General features: G+C 38.9%; 1 protein-coding gene across 3 annotated transcripts in view; it reads right to left on the bottom strand.

The window, feature by feature from the left end:
• The window catches only part of SGPP2 (sphingosine-1-phosphate phosphatase 2), a 145,904-nt gene that overhangs the window by 6,728 nt on the left and 123,224 nt on the right, over positions 1 to 15,952 (bottom strand). The window contains exon 5 of one of the 3 annotated variants that reach the window (XM_074010327.1): positions 12,591 to 12,700. The exons of the other annotated variants lie outside the window; for them this stretch is intronic. Coding sequence (XP_073866428.1) covers positions 12,599 to 12,700 — 102 coding nt within the window. The 3' untranslated portion in view covers positions 12,591 to 12,598. The remainder of the gene's footprint in view (positions 1 to 12,590; positions 12,701 to 15,952) is intronic. 3 annotated transcript variants of the gene reach the window in all.

Below are 15,952 nucleotides of genomic sequence, written 5' to 3'. Positions count from 1 at the left end.
TTTACCTCTTCCTCTTTCCACATCCTAAACATGGGCATTTGTACAGATTCTGTCTTCAAGCCTTGCATGTTTCTCTCGAGTTCACATAGCTCCCTGGCTTCGTCTCTCCATTCCCTATCAGTGTGCCTCTCAATTCCACATCTTTGAGCCTCTCTCTCAAAATTGAGGCTCGTATGTTTTAATTGAATGCTAAACATTTCCATCTGGATGTCCTGTCATCTCCCTTAAACCAAGTTTTCTAAAATAAAAATCAACAACCACCAAAAAGAAAAATGGATAAAAGAAATGAGCAGATAACAGAAAAGGAAATACAAATGTCTCTTAAATGTACGAAAATATCCCTAAGCTTACTCATAATAAAGTATGAAAATTATACTAGGGAGAAACTAAAACTTATGTTCCCACAAATAATGGTACGTGCATGCTTATAGCAGTTTTATTAATAATCAGCCCAAACTGGAAACAACTCCAATGCTCGGAATGGGTGAACGGGTAAATCAACTGTGATACTTCTCAGCAGTAAAAAGCAACACACTACTGATGTGTGCAACAGCTTGGATGAAGCCTCCAGGAAATTATGCTGAACCGAAGAAGTCAAGCTCCAAGGGATACATACTGTGTAGTTCCATTTAGATAACATTCTCGAAAAGATAAAACCATAGTGATGGAGAATTGATCAGCAGTTGCCTAGGGGTTTCGGGGTGAGGGGAGGTTGTGACTCCAAAGGGATGGGAGGAGGGAGGTTTGAGGATGATGCAACTGTTCCTTATTTTAGTGGGGGTCACTCAGATCAATACATGTATTAACATTCATGGAACTTTATGCCAAACATAAAGTCAATTCTACTGTTAATTTTTAAATTAAAATTTCAAAATAGATTTCAGACACGTAAACTAAAACTAAAAAGCTAGTGGGCTCTTTTGTTGCCACTGAATGCCCACCGCTGTCTGCAAAGCAGGCTCTGGACCCCTGGCGAGGTTCCCAGTATAGCTGCTCCCTCCTCCACCTTCCCACACAAACCATGCAGAGAATGGACTCCTTGCCTGTCCCTGCTGACAGAGATGCAGAGGTTTAACATTTTGTTAATGAAACTGTAGGGGTGAACTGAGAGGGACTCTTTTTCATTCATCATATGAATGCAAAATGGTATAACATTTATGGGGAGGAGCCTGTCAATAGCTTTAAAAATTACACATTTATTTATCCTCCAGCCCAACAATCTCATTCTGGGACTTGACCTTAGAGATATAACTGCTCACGTTTAAAAGGAGATACTTACAAGGTATCTGTTGTAGTATTGTTTGTAATAGCAACACACTGGAAATAACCCAAGTTCCATCTATAGAGGACTAAATTTTACTATGATATAGCCACGCACTGGAATACTACGCCGCTGCAAAAAGAACAAGAAAGCTCTGACAAATTTTAAAAAGCAAGGTGCAGAACAGTGCATACAGTATATTACCATTTCCTGTATTTCACATTCGGTTCAGGGAGAATGTGGGCAGGTACAGAGATACCCTTTCACCTGAATACACAGAGGTGCTACTTGGATGGCTGGGGACAGTCAGGAGGAGACTTTTCACAGGATGCCCTCTGTACCTTTTGAATTTTGTATCATGTGAATACAGTACCTCTTTTTAAAAAGTAAGATAAAATTCAGTTTCTCCTCTTCCAAACAGTATCTGCCTTTCAACTTCACATGACTGGGATCTCAGGACCCTCACTGTGTCCTCCACACAGGTTGGTGTGATAAGATCTCACTCCTGAAGCTCTGAGGGCATTTTGTTTGTGTGGTTTTAAAGGCATAAGAATTCTGAGGGAAGGAGGAGAGCCAGGTGAATGAGCCTCACACTGCAAACAGGTCTCTCCTCTCTTGCGGGGGACAGAAGATTCTCCCACTCAGATCGTCTCCCAGGCAGCTCCACTGGACTCAAGTCTGTGCCCTAATGAAGCCTGGAAGATAAAAAGTCATTTTACCTAAATTTATAATGCACAGAGCTAAATAATGCCGCTTTGAGACTTGCCTGGCAGAGGGACCTCCAAAGGGACGAATCCTTTCTTCCTCATACCCCTAGGCCACACTGCCCTGATGGTTATTTCAATGGCAAATGTTCTCAGAGTTTAGTGTGCATTGGAATCTCCTAGGAAGATGGTTAAAATGCAGATTCAGGGTACTGCCCTCTGATTGTGATCAGAAGTGTGGCCCAGGAGTCTACATTTTAACACCACAAGGTAATTCTGATGTCATGAGTCTAAATAGAAAACTCGGAAATACTAGCATAGAGGTTTACAAAGTCTTCTATGACATGGGTTTCATTAATCCTGTCATTCCAGGTTTTCTCTCACTTTCCCATCAGAACTTTCTGCCCCACTCACATAGGTCTATTTGCTTTTCCCAAATATGCCTAATACAATTTTAGGGTCAAAATTTTGCATTTGTGTTAGGTACAGCACACTTTAACCACCTCCATCAAGGTCTTATTGGTGCGTCTAAGGCTACATTTAAAAGCTACTTCCTTTCTAAAATATCTTCATGTATTAACACAGTTGGAACCAACCTTTCTCTTGCTTTCTCCCTGAACCGAATGTGAAGGCACTTGCTGAATGTGACTACAAAAGCCCTTCTTGCATTGCGTTTTGCTGTTGCTGTGTGTTACCTGCCTTTCCGCTACATTGATTATAGGGTCTGATCAGCAAGGTCGGGGCCTTTGCATTATTCCACAAAGCTCCTAGCCTAGTGCCTAACACATAGTAGACATTGAGTTACAGGCATTGGGACACTGGAATGCCTTTCTCTGTTTTTGTCTTTTTTAAATGTTTTATTTCCATAGGTTATTGGGGAACAGGTGGTGGTTGGTTACATGAGTAAGTTCTTTTTTTGTTTGTTTGAGACGGAGTTTTGCTCTTGTTGCCCAGGCTAGAGTGCAATGGTGTGATCTCAGCTCACCACAACCTCTGCCTCTCAGGTTCAAGTGATTCTCCTGCCTCAGCCTCCTGAGTAGCTGGGATTACAGGCAAGCACCACCATGCCTGGCTAATTTTGTATTTTTAGTAGAGACAGGGTTTCTCCATGTTGGTCAGGCTGGTCTCAAACTCCTGACCTCAGGTGATCTGCCCACCTCGGCCTCCCAAACTGCCAGGATTACAGACGTGAGCCACCACGCCCGGCTTGAGTAATTCTTTAGTGATGATTTGTGAGATTTTGGTGCACCTATCACCCAAGCAGTATACATTGCACCCAATTTGTAGTCTTTTATCTCTCACCCTCTTCTCATCCTTTCCCCAAGTCCCCAGAGTCCTTTGTGTCATTCAAAACCATAACGCAATACCACCTTATTCCTGCAACAATGGCCATAATCAAAAAATTAAAAAAGAATAGATGTTGGCTCGGATGTGGTGAACAGGAAACACTTCTCCACTGCTGGTGGGAATGTAAACTAGTACAACCACTATGGAAAACAGTGTGGAGATTCCTTAAAGAACTAAAAGTAGAACTACCATTTGATCCCACTACTAGGTATCTACCCAGAGGAAAAGAAGTCATTATACAAAAAAGATATTTGCACACTCATGTCTATAGCAGCACAATTCGCAATTGCAAAAATGTGGAACCAACCCAAATGCCCATCAGTCAACTAGTGGATAAAGAAACTGTGGCATATATACAATGGAATACTACTCAGCCATAAAAACAAATGAATTAATGGCACTCACAGCACCCTGGATGAGATTGGAGACTAGTATTCTACATGAAGTAACTCAGGAATGGAAAACCAAACATTTTATGCTCTCACTCAAAAGTGGGAGGTAAACCATGAGGATCCAAAGGCATAAGAATGGAATGCCTTTCCCTTATCCCAATTATCTATAATACTTAGTACCCATTGTTTCAATATATAAATAAAAATCTGTCTTCCTTTCCTCTGTCTTCCTTTGTAATTGCTGATTTATAACCAAATTCTCAGACATCTGGTTGGAATATTTTTTATAAATGAATTCTGTTCATCTTCAATGCATCAGGAGACTAGACTATTATGGTTCATAGCCCCAGCATTTGAGGCAAAAGTAATTTTAGTCAATATGGCTGTTGGTGAGATTTTCAGCCATAAAGGTGACATTGTAATAAAGACACATAGGTATTTTTGTAAGGAAAATGCTTGGACTCTAGCTAATGAGCTTTCTAATATCAGTCTCTAAATTTCTTATAATAAAATTATTCCCAACAGTTTCTAAAAATAAAGACTATAAATACTTGAAAATTTGAAAACAACTTTTTATATCAGTTTTTTTTAAGCTACTAAATTCAGAGAAACTATGAAAGCTCACAAAATATCTGTCTTTGAACTGAATCTGTTGTTTTTATTTTTTTGCATATTCAAAGTTAGGAGGTGACTTCTTTGGAGCCGCACAGTGCTTGGCACAGTACGTGAGGCTAGAGGGAAAATGGTTCATGGTTCTACAGGACAGCAGAGGCAAGCTATAGGGCAGATGACCGTGTAACAGAGGGAAAAAATGGGGATAATTGTCCTGAATGGGTGGATTTGAGAGATGGGGAGAAGAGAGGAAACAGTGCAGACGGTTGATAGGGAATATATGAAATATATGGAAGACAGGTAAAGAGAATGGTGCAAAAGGCATGATAAGGGAAAGATACAAGAGCAAAAATGGTGAGAATAAATATTCTTTACTTTGCAAAGAACAAATGTAAATCTCCTTCCCATAGAGAAATATAACTAGACTACAAAGTATACAAAATATACAGCATATTCAAACACCGAGACCCAGCGATTCCACTCCTAGGAACTGATTCTAAGAAAAGAACCAGAGACGATAATAAGACTGCTCATGAAGTTTACATACAGGGATGATTCTTGTTGGATTATTTCAGCTCATGCCATTTAAATCCAAAAAGTAACACATGCTGCATTACAGAAACATCAGAAACAAGCAAAAATGCATAAAGTATGGAACATACATCATAATAAGAAAGAAGCTAGAACGATAAATCAAGCATATTATGCTGCTTACACCAAAAATGAGATAAAAACCATGCTGTGCTGCTTTCTTATTTAATAATATAGCCAGAACATTTTCCATTTGAAAAGACAAATTTCTGCAACCTCATTTTCTATAGTTTCAAGGTAACCATAAGTGAGATGTTTTAAACAGAATACAAGCTTTACAGAAAGGATGATCCTAATTTTATATAAGTATATACTTGTAAGCATGGATAAAATGTCAGAAGGAAATAAAAATGTTAAGAGTCATTTCTTCTCTGTGTTGTGACATTACAAATGACTATTATCTTCTCTACACTCCAGGATCTTCCAGATTTTCTAGTCAATACTTGTTACTTTTATTATAATATAATGAAATCAAGGAGAAAAAAATCAAAATGTGAAAATCAGAATGTTTCAAAACAGACTAAAGTAGAAATGATTGTTTATAATTTTCATATCATGCCAAAAAAATGAAATACCCTTAAGAATCTATATAATAACATACCATTCCTCCGTGATCCAAGTAACTTTTAAAATAAAGGCATAGGCCAAGCATGGTGGCTCACGCCTGTAATTCCAGCATTTTGGGAGGCTGAGGTGGGCGGATCACAAGGTCAGGAGTTCAGGACCAGCCTGGCCAATATGGTGAAACCCCGTCTCTACTAAAAAATACAAAAAGTTAGCCGGACGTGGTGGTGTGTGCCTTTAGTCCCAGCTACTCAGGAGGCTGAGGCAGGGGAATCACTTCAACTCGGGAGGCAGAGGTTGCAATGAGCTGAGATTGCGCCACCGTACTCCAGACTGGGTGACAGAGTGAGACCCCGTCTCAAAAAAAAAAAAAAAAAAAAAAAATACAAGATGTGTTTCCAGCCTCACCCTATGGATCACATTGTCTGAAATACAGTCAACCTTTAATTCAGTTTACCATCCAAGGTTTATATGTATAAGTCTTTTAAATTATTTGGAAAAAAAAAATCATTACACAAAACTAACATTTTCCAACGTTCAAATACAGAAAGTTCTAAATCCCTTTGATTTTTTAACCTATTCTCATTTTCTGTTATAAAACTTGATATTTAGGTAAAAGCTTGAGCTTATTATATCTCATTACAGGAAACAATAATAGAGGCAGACAAGCTCCAGTGTGTAGAAAAGAATGCTAATAGAGCTACCCCAAGCATTAGAACAAATTTTTAAAGTAAATGCTTATATAAACCCATAAAATAGAGTATTTTCATTCTTAGCCAAACTGAAACACTCCTTTTTTTGGTAAACATCTCTGGGTATCTCAACAGCAGACCCTAAACATGAAAACTCCCAGCAGTTACTAATTCTGACCCTACATCACATTCCCATATGCAGTTTACTGCGACAAATTCCCATTCTATCTCCAAACATCTTCCCTGAAGAATGCTATTGAACAGGCCAACACAACACAAGGTTAGCTAGTGAGAAAGAAGGGGAGAGAACAAACCCATTCAGTCAATTGTTAGGAAAGAATGCATTCAGATCTTGAAACTATTTATGCCGAGAACTCTATGATTCTGGCATCTTCCCCTCTGCCAGGTCCCCTGCTGAGAATGTGAAGGGCCTTCTCTGCCCTTGGCTGCCTTCACAGAGCGAGCTGAAGCCGAGAGCAGAGTAAAAGCCAAGACCCACTTCTTTGCAGATGCTGCAAATGCTTTGAATGCAAGCAGACACTGACATTAAAACAAACGGAAACAAACCAAAACACTGCAGTTATTCTAGAAAATAACTTTTAGTCATAGATCGGTCAATGTTTCCTAGTTAACAGAATATTTATTCTTTTCTATGCTAGCTCCAAATGAATTCAATTTCTGAGAATAATGCAGATGAGATTCAATAGCAGCCAAATCACAAGGAGGAGGTAACATTATTCATGAATATGAATATAAATGATTACAGAGGGAAACCTACATGTAATTAGCATATGTATGGGGAGAAAAGTGAATGCATAAGTTCAAAAATATTAATTTCCTATTGAAAGCACATCAATGTCCGTAGGGATCAGTCAAAAGCAGGAAGCTGATTTACCTGCCACATGGTATGAGCAAAAGCAGTAGAATCGCCTGATATGAATGGGTCTTTGAGTGGGCACTCTGTCACTGAAAGCATGTCCTTTCCATGCCATGACGGTCCTCTGAGCCGCCTTAGGTATCCTAGCATTGTTACAAGTCTCGAACTAAAAATCACTAGGTGTGGAAAGAGAAAGCTTTGAAAAAGACTGAAAACTGACTCAGGCTCAGGAGTAACTACATGAGGTAGAAAGAAGTGTGTCAATTTGCACCTTCTGTAATTTTAGAATACATGTCCACTTGGAAAATGAATATATTTAAACCTTCAGTTGAAATATGAAGTTTAACAGAAGATGGTTTTCTATAAGTGTGTTAAGAAAAATTATATAAAACATGGACAGAAGGTAAAACCTGATTTCTATGTCATATGGGGCAAAGGCCACCCCAGGATTATAAAAGGGAAAGTACTTTGTTCAACTTATTGTTTACTATTGATCAATGATCTCAGACTTAGTGAAATGACAGGTTAGTTGGTAGATTTTTGTCTGGCTGAAATGCAAATAATTTCTGTTTGGTGGAAATGAAACCTACAAAGGTTAGTTTGTTGCCCTGTAGGACAGTAGCCCTGTAGGACGTATAACTAGTTCTGTATATAACCGAGAAATCTCTGTGTAATATTTCTTTATTAGATTGTCTATACATATTTACTAGTTCCTTCATTAAATCTTACTGGTACTTTCATTAATTAATGAATTTAATAAAATCTTTGACACATATTCATTTCATTTTTGGAAGGGAGTTATTATTTTACCATTTAAAATTATATCTTAGCAAGTACATAATTATTTCAGTTGTTTATTTATATGACTAAATATTTATAAAGAAAATTGTTAGATGATTGAATATGGATATTGCATGTACAAACAATTATAATTTACTTTTGCTTTCCTTTGTACGTTCTCTTTAAATGGTACTGGTTTGCTAAAAAGTAAGTAAGGCAGGTATTCTGTTTCTCGATGTGATAATATAATAGTATAACAGTATAATTTGCATACTTTGTATAATATCAGTATCAACTGGAAATGTATTTGAGTATACTATATATTTCTAAACTTTATTTCATATCAAGCATGATTTAGGATATAATCACTTGTTTGTCTTGACTTCACAGAATCTAACACGTCCAAACAGAGGTCTTCATGAAACAGACAAAATTTCCCCACCCATAATTCACATGAATATGAACCATTCTACTTATAATGAATCACAGGATTTGGCAGGTCAATAGGATTGTGACATTAGATCAAGCCCCCAGGCAGGTTATAACATCATCTTTGACAACTGCTAAGCAGCTTGCGAGAATGACAAGCCTAGGGAAGGGCAATCTGCTAGAAGGCACAAAGGCACTGTCAAACATTCAAGCGATGTTGCTCAAATCTGGGTGGGCAGAGAGGCCTCTGAGCAGTAAGAGAACAGAAAAGAGTTATGTTGGATGCAATATAATTGTTAAGCAGGCCCATGCAGGTAGAAATTTAATTGACATTGTCACCATATTTGCTGGGATGTGTATCTAGACTGTTTCAGTGCTTTTCAAACTATGTATTGCATTCAGATCTCCCGGGAAGTTTGTTAAAATGCAGGTCTAATTCAGTAGGTCTGGGAGGGGCCTGAGAATCTGCATTTCTGACAAACTCCCAGGTGACACTGAGGTTGCTGGTCAGAGGATTCCCCTCACTAAATCACAAAGGCCAATGTGAACTCTTCATGCTAAAGGGGGCACATCAGAGCTTCTGGCATGCTCTTTTTTTTTTTTTCTTTTTTTTTGCAACATGTGTAAAAGAATAAAAACATCTGAATTATATTAGAGCTCTTATAGTCTTTGAAAGTCCTAGAGTGATATTCCGATATACTAATACATAGGCGCAAATAGGCACAAGAGAAAAATCTGGAAATTCTTTGTAGACCTGGAGACATGGGTGCTCTCATACAGAGGAAAGTAAATCTATCCCAGCCCTTTGTCACTGACCTTGGGACATGTTGCTTGAGCTGTTGAGTCCTGGTCCTGTGCAAAAGCAAAGCTCCCTGGGGAAATACTTTACATCCCTTCCACATACTAGGAACTAGAGATTACTGGAGATTTTTTAAATGTTAGTTGTTTTTTGCAGATTGTTCCAGTGAAGTCAAATATGGCCATGTTCTCTTTTTGATGAGGCTGGACAATCTCACTTACAGAGATTGTGACATCCTTGTTATTAAGTATGTTTCAAGTGAGCAGAAGGTTAAACCATTTAATTTTATTACAATGGGGAAGTGACATCCAAGATGTAATGAGGTACAAGGTTGTGGTGCTTGGGTGACCCTTTGCTTTCAGAAATGTGGTGAGTACTCAGTATTATGGTATGGAAATCCAACTATGCCATAGGCCTATGCACATGAATTAATTTTATGCAGGTGTCAGGGCTTTAAGAAATCAAATAAATCATAGCACTTACTGGAAACCCTGTATGCATTTAAACATATGATACATGACATGTTTATTTCCTTTCCCAAGTGAGCATGTTTTAAGGAACATTCCCACAGACATACGTAAACACAGACCTCAGCAGTGTTTTGAGATTAAAATGATGTTCCAGACCCTTAGCTAATTTTCAGAGCGTAACTGCAAGCCAGCTACTTTGTTCTTCAACATCCGCTGTATCCAATCAGTGTTCATCAATTCACCAACAAGATAGATTTTGGTAACAGACCAGTTCTTAGGCAGTTTTATGGCTGTGATGGATAAACAATCCGTTTGCCCTTTTGTGATGGGCTGGAATCTGCTATGTCTCTTGACAGGCTACTTGGCCGGGCTCAGTTCTAAACTCTTTAAGGTGGAATTTCTCATTTGGAAACCGCCACCACAGAGAAAGGAAGGATAGACATTAATTCTTTTAAGAACACAGTTCCCTTTTTCAATTGTATTTGGGAGGTAGGGTTGTAATGATTAAGAGAAATCTTGCAAATCAATGGTTTGAGAGTTTTAAAATTGATTCCTGAACAACAACAGACAAAAGACATAAGCTCTTTGAAGGCCAGGTGTGTTGGCTCACACCTGTAATCCCAGCACTTTGGGAGGCCGAGGCGGGCAGATCACTTCAGGTCAGGAGTTCGAGACCAGCCTGGCCAACATGGTGAAACCCCTTCTCTACTAAAAATACAAAAATTAGCCGGGCGTGGTGGCACATGTCTGTAATCCCAACTACTTGGGAGGCTGAGGCAGGAGAATCACTTGAACCTGGGAGGAGGAGATTGCAGTGAGCCAAGATTGTGCCACTGCACTCCAGCCTGGGCAACAGAATGAGACCCTGTTTCAAAAAAAAAAAAAAAAAAAAAAAGGAAAAAGAACATAAACATAAGCTCTTTGAAACCCATGTACTTGTTTGATTGTCAAAGTTCATATTAAGCGTTGTTCTATTTTAAAAAAAGAAAGAAAAGGCCGGGCGCGGTGGCTAAGCCTGTAATCCCAGCACTTTGGGAGGCCGAGACGGGCGGATCATGAGGTCAGGAGATCGAGACCATCCTGGCTAACACGGTGAAACCCCGTCTCTACTAAAAAATACAAAAAACTAGCCGGGCGAAGTGGCGGGTGCCTGTAGTCCCAGCTACTCGGGAGGCTGAGGCAGGAGAATGGCATGAACCCGAGAGAAGGAGCTTGCAGTGAGCTGAGATCCGGCCACTGCACTCCAGCCTGGGGGACAGAGCAAGACTCCATCTCAAAAAAAAAAAAAAAAAAAAAGAAAGAAAAGACACAGAGCAAAGAAAGAAATCATAATAAATGCAAGTACCAGTGGAAAAAGTAGAGCTATTTTTCGTTGCAATAAAGTCTAAAATCTTTCCTCTCTTCCAGGAAATACTCATGTAAATAATAATAGAGCTCAAATAATTACTTGTTCAGTCATTCAGTAGCTATTATGTGCTTTTATTTTTCACTAGCTATTACTTACTAAGAAATATACTTAGGAGGAGAATAAGAATACTCTCTGTCCATTAAATAAAAATAGCTTTATTATTTTATAATAACAAGTTAGACCCTCTATTAAAAATGCATTTCAGAGCCCCGTTTCCATAACTAATGCCCATACACACTCACAATTTTACAACAGTGGCACCCTACTGTACAAGCTGTTCTGTAACTTGCTTTTTTAAAAAGATTAATAATATGTCACAGGCACCTTTCCAAAATAACAGAGCTATATTATAGTCGACCCTCCATATCCATGGGTTCTGCATCTGGATTCAACCAATCTTGGATCAAAAATATTTGAAAGAAAAAATGGATGGTGGTATCTGCACAGAAACATGTACAGACTATTTTCTTGTCATGATTCCCTAAACGATAAAGCATAACAACTATTTACACTGAATTTACATATTAGAAACTGTAAATAATCTAGAGTTGATTTAAAATGTAGAGGAGGATAGGCATTGATTATATGCAAATACGATGACGTTTTATATAAGGGAACTGAACATCTGTGGATTTTCATAACCATGGAGAGTTCTGGAACCAGTCTCCCACCTATACCAACGGAAAACTATATTTTAAGGCCTTTATAATATTCCACTCTTTGGACATACCATGCTTTATTTAACAAGATCAGATTGATGGATATTAAATATATTTTCATTGCTTGCAATTAAATGCATTCATGAACATGTTAGTAATTCAAAGCATGTGTTCTGAAGTCAGCCTGCTTAACTTAAAATCTCAGTTCAGCCTTTTAACAGTGACACGACCTTGGTCAGTATACTTAACTTCTCTATGTCCCATCTGTAAAAATGGGATAATAATAGTGCCTCCTTAGTTTTCTGCTGACTACCCTATGAGGTAGTTAATATATGTAAAGCACTTAGAATGGCACTTAGCAGATCAAATGCTTAGAGAGACATCTAATATATGATCTGCAAGACCTCTATACAAAAAACGACAACATTAGTAAGATAAATTACAGACCTAAATAGAGGCATGTACTGTGCCCACGTATTGGAATAGTCAATATTAAAAGATACCAGCTCTCTCAAATTAATCTATAGATTTAACTTAATCCCTATAAAAAGTCCAGCATTGGAGAAAATGAAAAGCTGATTCCAAAATTTATATGAGAATACAAGAATACTGAAGATAATTTTGAAGAACAAAGTTGGGAGACTGTCACTACCTGATATCAATACTTATAACAAAACTTCAGTAAATAATGACAGTGGCACTGGCATGAGGATAAACAAACAGACTAATGGCAAGAGTACTGAGTACAGTCCATGATTTTGTCTTCAGTGGTTTCAGTTACCCATGATTAACTGTAGTCCAAAAATAGGTGAATACAGTACAGTAAGATATTTAGAGAAAGAGACCACATTCACATAACTTTTATTACAGCATGTCGTTATGATTGTTCTACGTTATTATTGGTGGTTGTTGTTAATCTCTTACTGGCCCTAATTTATAAATTAAGCTTTATCACAGGTGCACATGTATAGGAATTAACATAGTATATATAGGGTTTGGTACTACCTGCAGTTTCAGACATCCTTTGAGGGTCTTGGAATGCATACAATGAGGATAACAGGGAACGACAGTATGTATAGAGTACAGTCACTTGACTTTTGACAAAGCCGATGTTTCTGTAAAAGGATAATGGGTAACCCTTTCAATAAATGGTGCTGAGTAAATTGGGTATTCATGTAGAACAAAAAAGAATCACAGATCAATTCAATGTAGATTATAGATACAAATAAGAAAAATAATAAAACCCACAAATATAATAACAGAGTATCTTTATGACCTTTTAGTAGTCAAAAAATATCTTACACAGGACACAAAAGTTGTAACCATAAGGTAAATACCGATGAACTGGACTACATTAAAATGAAGAACTTCTGTTCACCACAAGATGCCAATAGGATGAAAAAGCAAGCTATGGAGTAGGAAAAGCTCCAGCCTAGGCGACATAGCGAGACCTCATCTCTGAGTAATAACACAAATTAGCCAGGGATGGTGGCAAATGCCTGTGGTCCCAGCTACTCAGGACCCTGAGGTGGGAGGATTGCTTGAACCTGGGAGGTCAAGGCTGCAGTGAGCCTGCATGACAGAGTGAGATCTTGTCTCAAAAGAAAAAGAAAAAGAAGTTTGGAATACATGTATCTGACCAACAACTCACCAATAAATCAGTAAGTGAAAGATAAGCAATCCAATTTAAAAAAAGGGAAAAGACAAATCATCACCCCACAAAGGAGGGTGCCTAAATGGCCAATGAAACAAACAAAATGAAGCTAAATGTCATTACTGGGAGAAATTGAAACCACATGAGATACAAAGATGCACTCACCACAATGGGGAAAATAAGAGGATATTCGCAAGTGCAAATAAGGATGTGGAGAACTGGAAATCTTAGACACTACTGGTGAGAATGCCAATTGTTCTAATTATTTGGAAAACACAATGGAACATACTAACGCTGCATGCCTATGCATGCCTCAGGACCCAGTAATTTTACTTCTACATTCATACTCCAGAGGAAAATGTACATATTTGTTCTAAAAGGCATATAAAAGAAAGTTTGGGGTAGCATCATTTAGAGTAGTCTCAAAATGGAAACAATCCAAATATGCATCAATATCAGAAAGGATGAAGTGTGGTACGGTTATGAGTTAGATGCTACACAACAACAAAAGTTAATGAATGAGAGCTACATACAGCCACATGGTGAATTTCACAAATAGAACAGGGAGTAAAAGAAACCTGATACAGAAGAAAGCATACTGTATGATTACATTTATATGAAGTCCAACTAATCTATGGTGTCAGAGATTTGGGGAGCAGGTACCTTTGGGGAGATGCACTGTAGAGGATATGAGAGAACTTCTGAGGTACCAATAATGCTGTATTTCCTAACATGGGTGGTGGTTACTTAGGTGTGTGTTTACTTTATTGGAAATTAACTGAGCTGCACATTTACAATTTGTTTACTTTTCTCTATGCACACCACAGGTTAACAAAAATTTATAAAGTTTTAAATTGTTTTTCTTGCCCAGGCACAGTGGCTCACTCCTGTAATCCCAGCACTTTGGGAGGCTGAGGCGGGCAGATCACTTGAGGTCAGGAGTTCAAGACCAGCCTGGCCACCAGTCTCTACTAAAAATACAAAAATTAGCCGGGCGTGATGGCGCATGCCTGTAATCCTGGCTACTCGGGAGGCTGAGGCATGAGAATCACTTGCACCCAGGAGGCAGAGGTTGCAGTGAGCTGAGATAGCGCCATTGCACTCCAGCTTGGGTGACAGAGTGAGACTCCATCTCAAAAATAAATAAATAAATAAATAAAATATTTTCCTTATTTTGAACCAAAAAAGTGGGGACTGCACATATCTCGTCCTATACAAATAAGGCTCTAAAAGTCTATTCTTAATCTCTAGGCACTACTTACATACCTATATCCAGATAAAGACCTAGGTACCAGGCCTCTATGAAATTCTAAATTCCATTAGGAACTGTAGAACTTTCTTTTCCTTCCCTGGTTATATCATCCTTCCATTTATTAAATGAAGTGTGCAAAGCATAATGCAGCATGTCTTGAGATACTCTTGCCAGCAGTCTTCCCTCTGTCCTAAGAACTGGTGCCTCAAACAACCCCAAAGCCTCATGCTGCTGACACACCACTCCATGGTCGTTTCTTACACAGCTCTGCACTTGCCAGTTAACTCAGAGTTTTGGAAACACAAAAGTGGACATCCATGCTTGGATGGTATTTGCCGTTCCAAGACACTCTATTACATTTTTACAAGTCAAAGTTTATAAGCTGGCCAGACATGGTGGCTCATGCCTATAATCCCAGCACTTTGGGAGGCTGAGGCGGGCGGATCACAAGATCAGGAGTTCGAGACCAGCCTGGCCAACATAGTGAAACCCCGTCTCTACTAGAAATACAAATAATTAGCTGGGCGTGATGGTGGGCACTGTAGTCCCAGCTACTTAGGAGGCTGAGGCAGGAGGATCGTTTGAACCCAGGAGGCGGAGGTTACAGTGAGCCAAGATCATGCCACTGCACTCCAGCCTGGATGACAGAGCAAGACTCTGTCTCAAAAAAAAAAAAAAAAAAAGTTTATAAGCTAAACAAAATTATGTTGAAAAAATAATAAATGTATGATCTGGCCTGGGCTCCCAAGTTAAATGTAATATTCAGACGAATGGATGAATCTTGTCAAATCTGACTCAATAAAGTACAGAGAAATAAGGGAGAAAAAATAGATTTATCAACAGATGACAGATAATAACCACTGCAATCCACTCAACATTTACTGTGCACTACTGCCAGGTGTTCTGCTGGGAACTGTGTGCTGGGGGAGAATGTATACAAAGGTGAATAAAAGAAGATTCTTACCTTCAAAGGACTTGCAACCTACTGTGATGAACAGACATGAATATAACCAGCCATATGCTTATACAACAGCTTGCTCTGATTGTTAATAAACTGATATTTATGCAATATAGGTTCAGCATCCCAAATTTGAAAATTCAAAATTTGAAATGCCCAAAATCCAACACGTTTTGAATACTGACATGACATCACATGAAAAAATTCTAAGGCCGGGCGCGGTGGCTCACGCCTGTAATCCCTGCACTTTGGGAGGCCGAGGCGGGCGGATCACGAGGTCAGGAGATCGAGACCATCCTGGCTAACATGGTGAAACCCCGTCTCTACTAAAATACAAAAAAAAATTAGCCGGGCGCGGTGGCGGGCGCCTGTAGTCCCAGCTACTTGGGAGGCTGAGGCAGGAGAATGGCGCGAACCCGGGAGGCGGAGCTTGCAGTGAGCCGAGATGGTGCCACTGCACTCCAGCCTGGGCGACAGAGTGAAGACTCCCCCTCAAAAAAAAA

The sequence above is a fragment of the Macaca fascicularis genome, chromosome 12, assembly GCF_037993035.2.
Source record: "Macaca fascicularis isolate 582-1 chromosome 12, T2T-MFA8v1.1".
Classification (NCBI taxonomy): domain Eukaryota; kingdom Metazoa; phylum Chordata; class Mammalia; order Primates; family Cercopithecidae; genus Macaca; species Macaca fascicularis.
The sequence above is the reverse complement of the archived record's forward strand: the minus strand, read 5'-3'. Positions and strand labels throughout refer to the sequence as shown.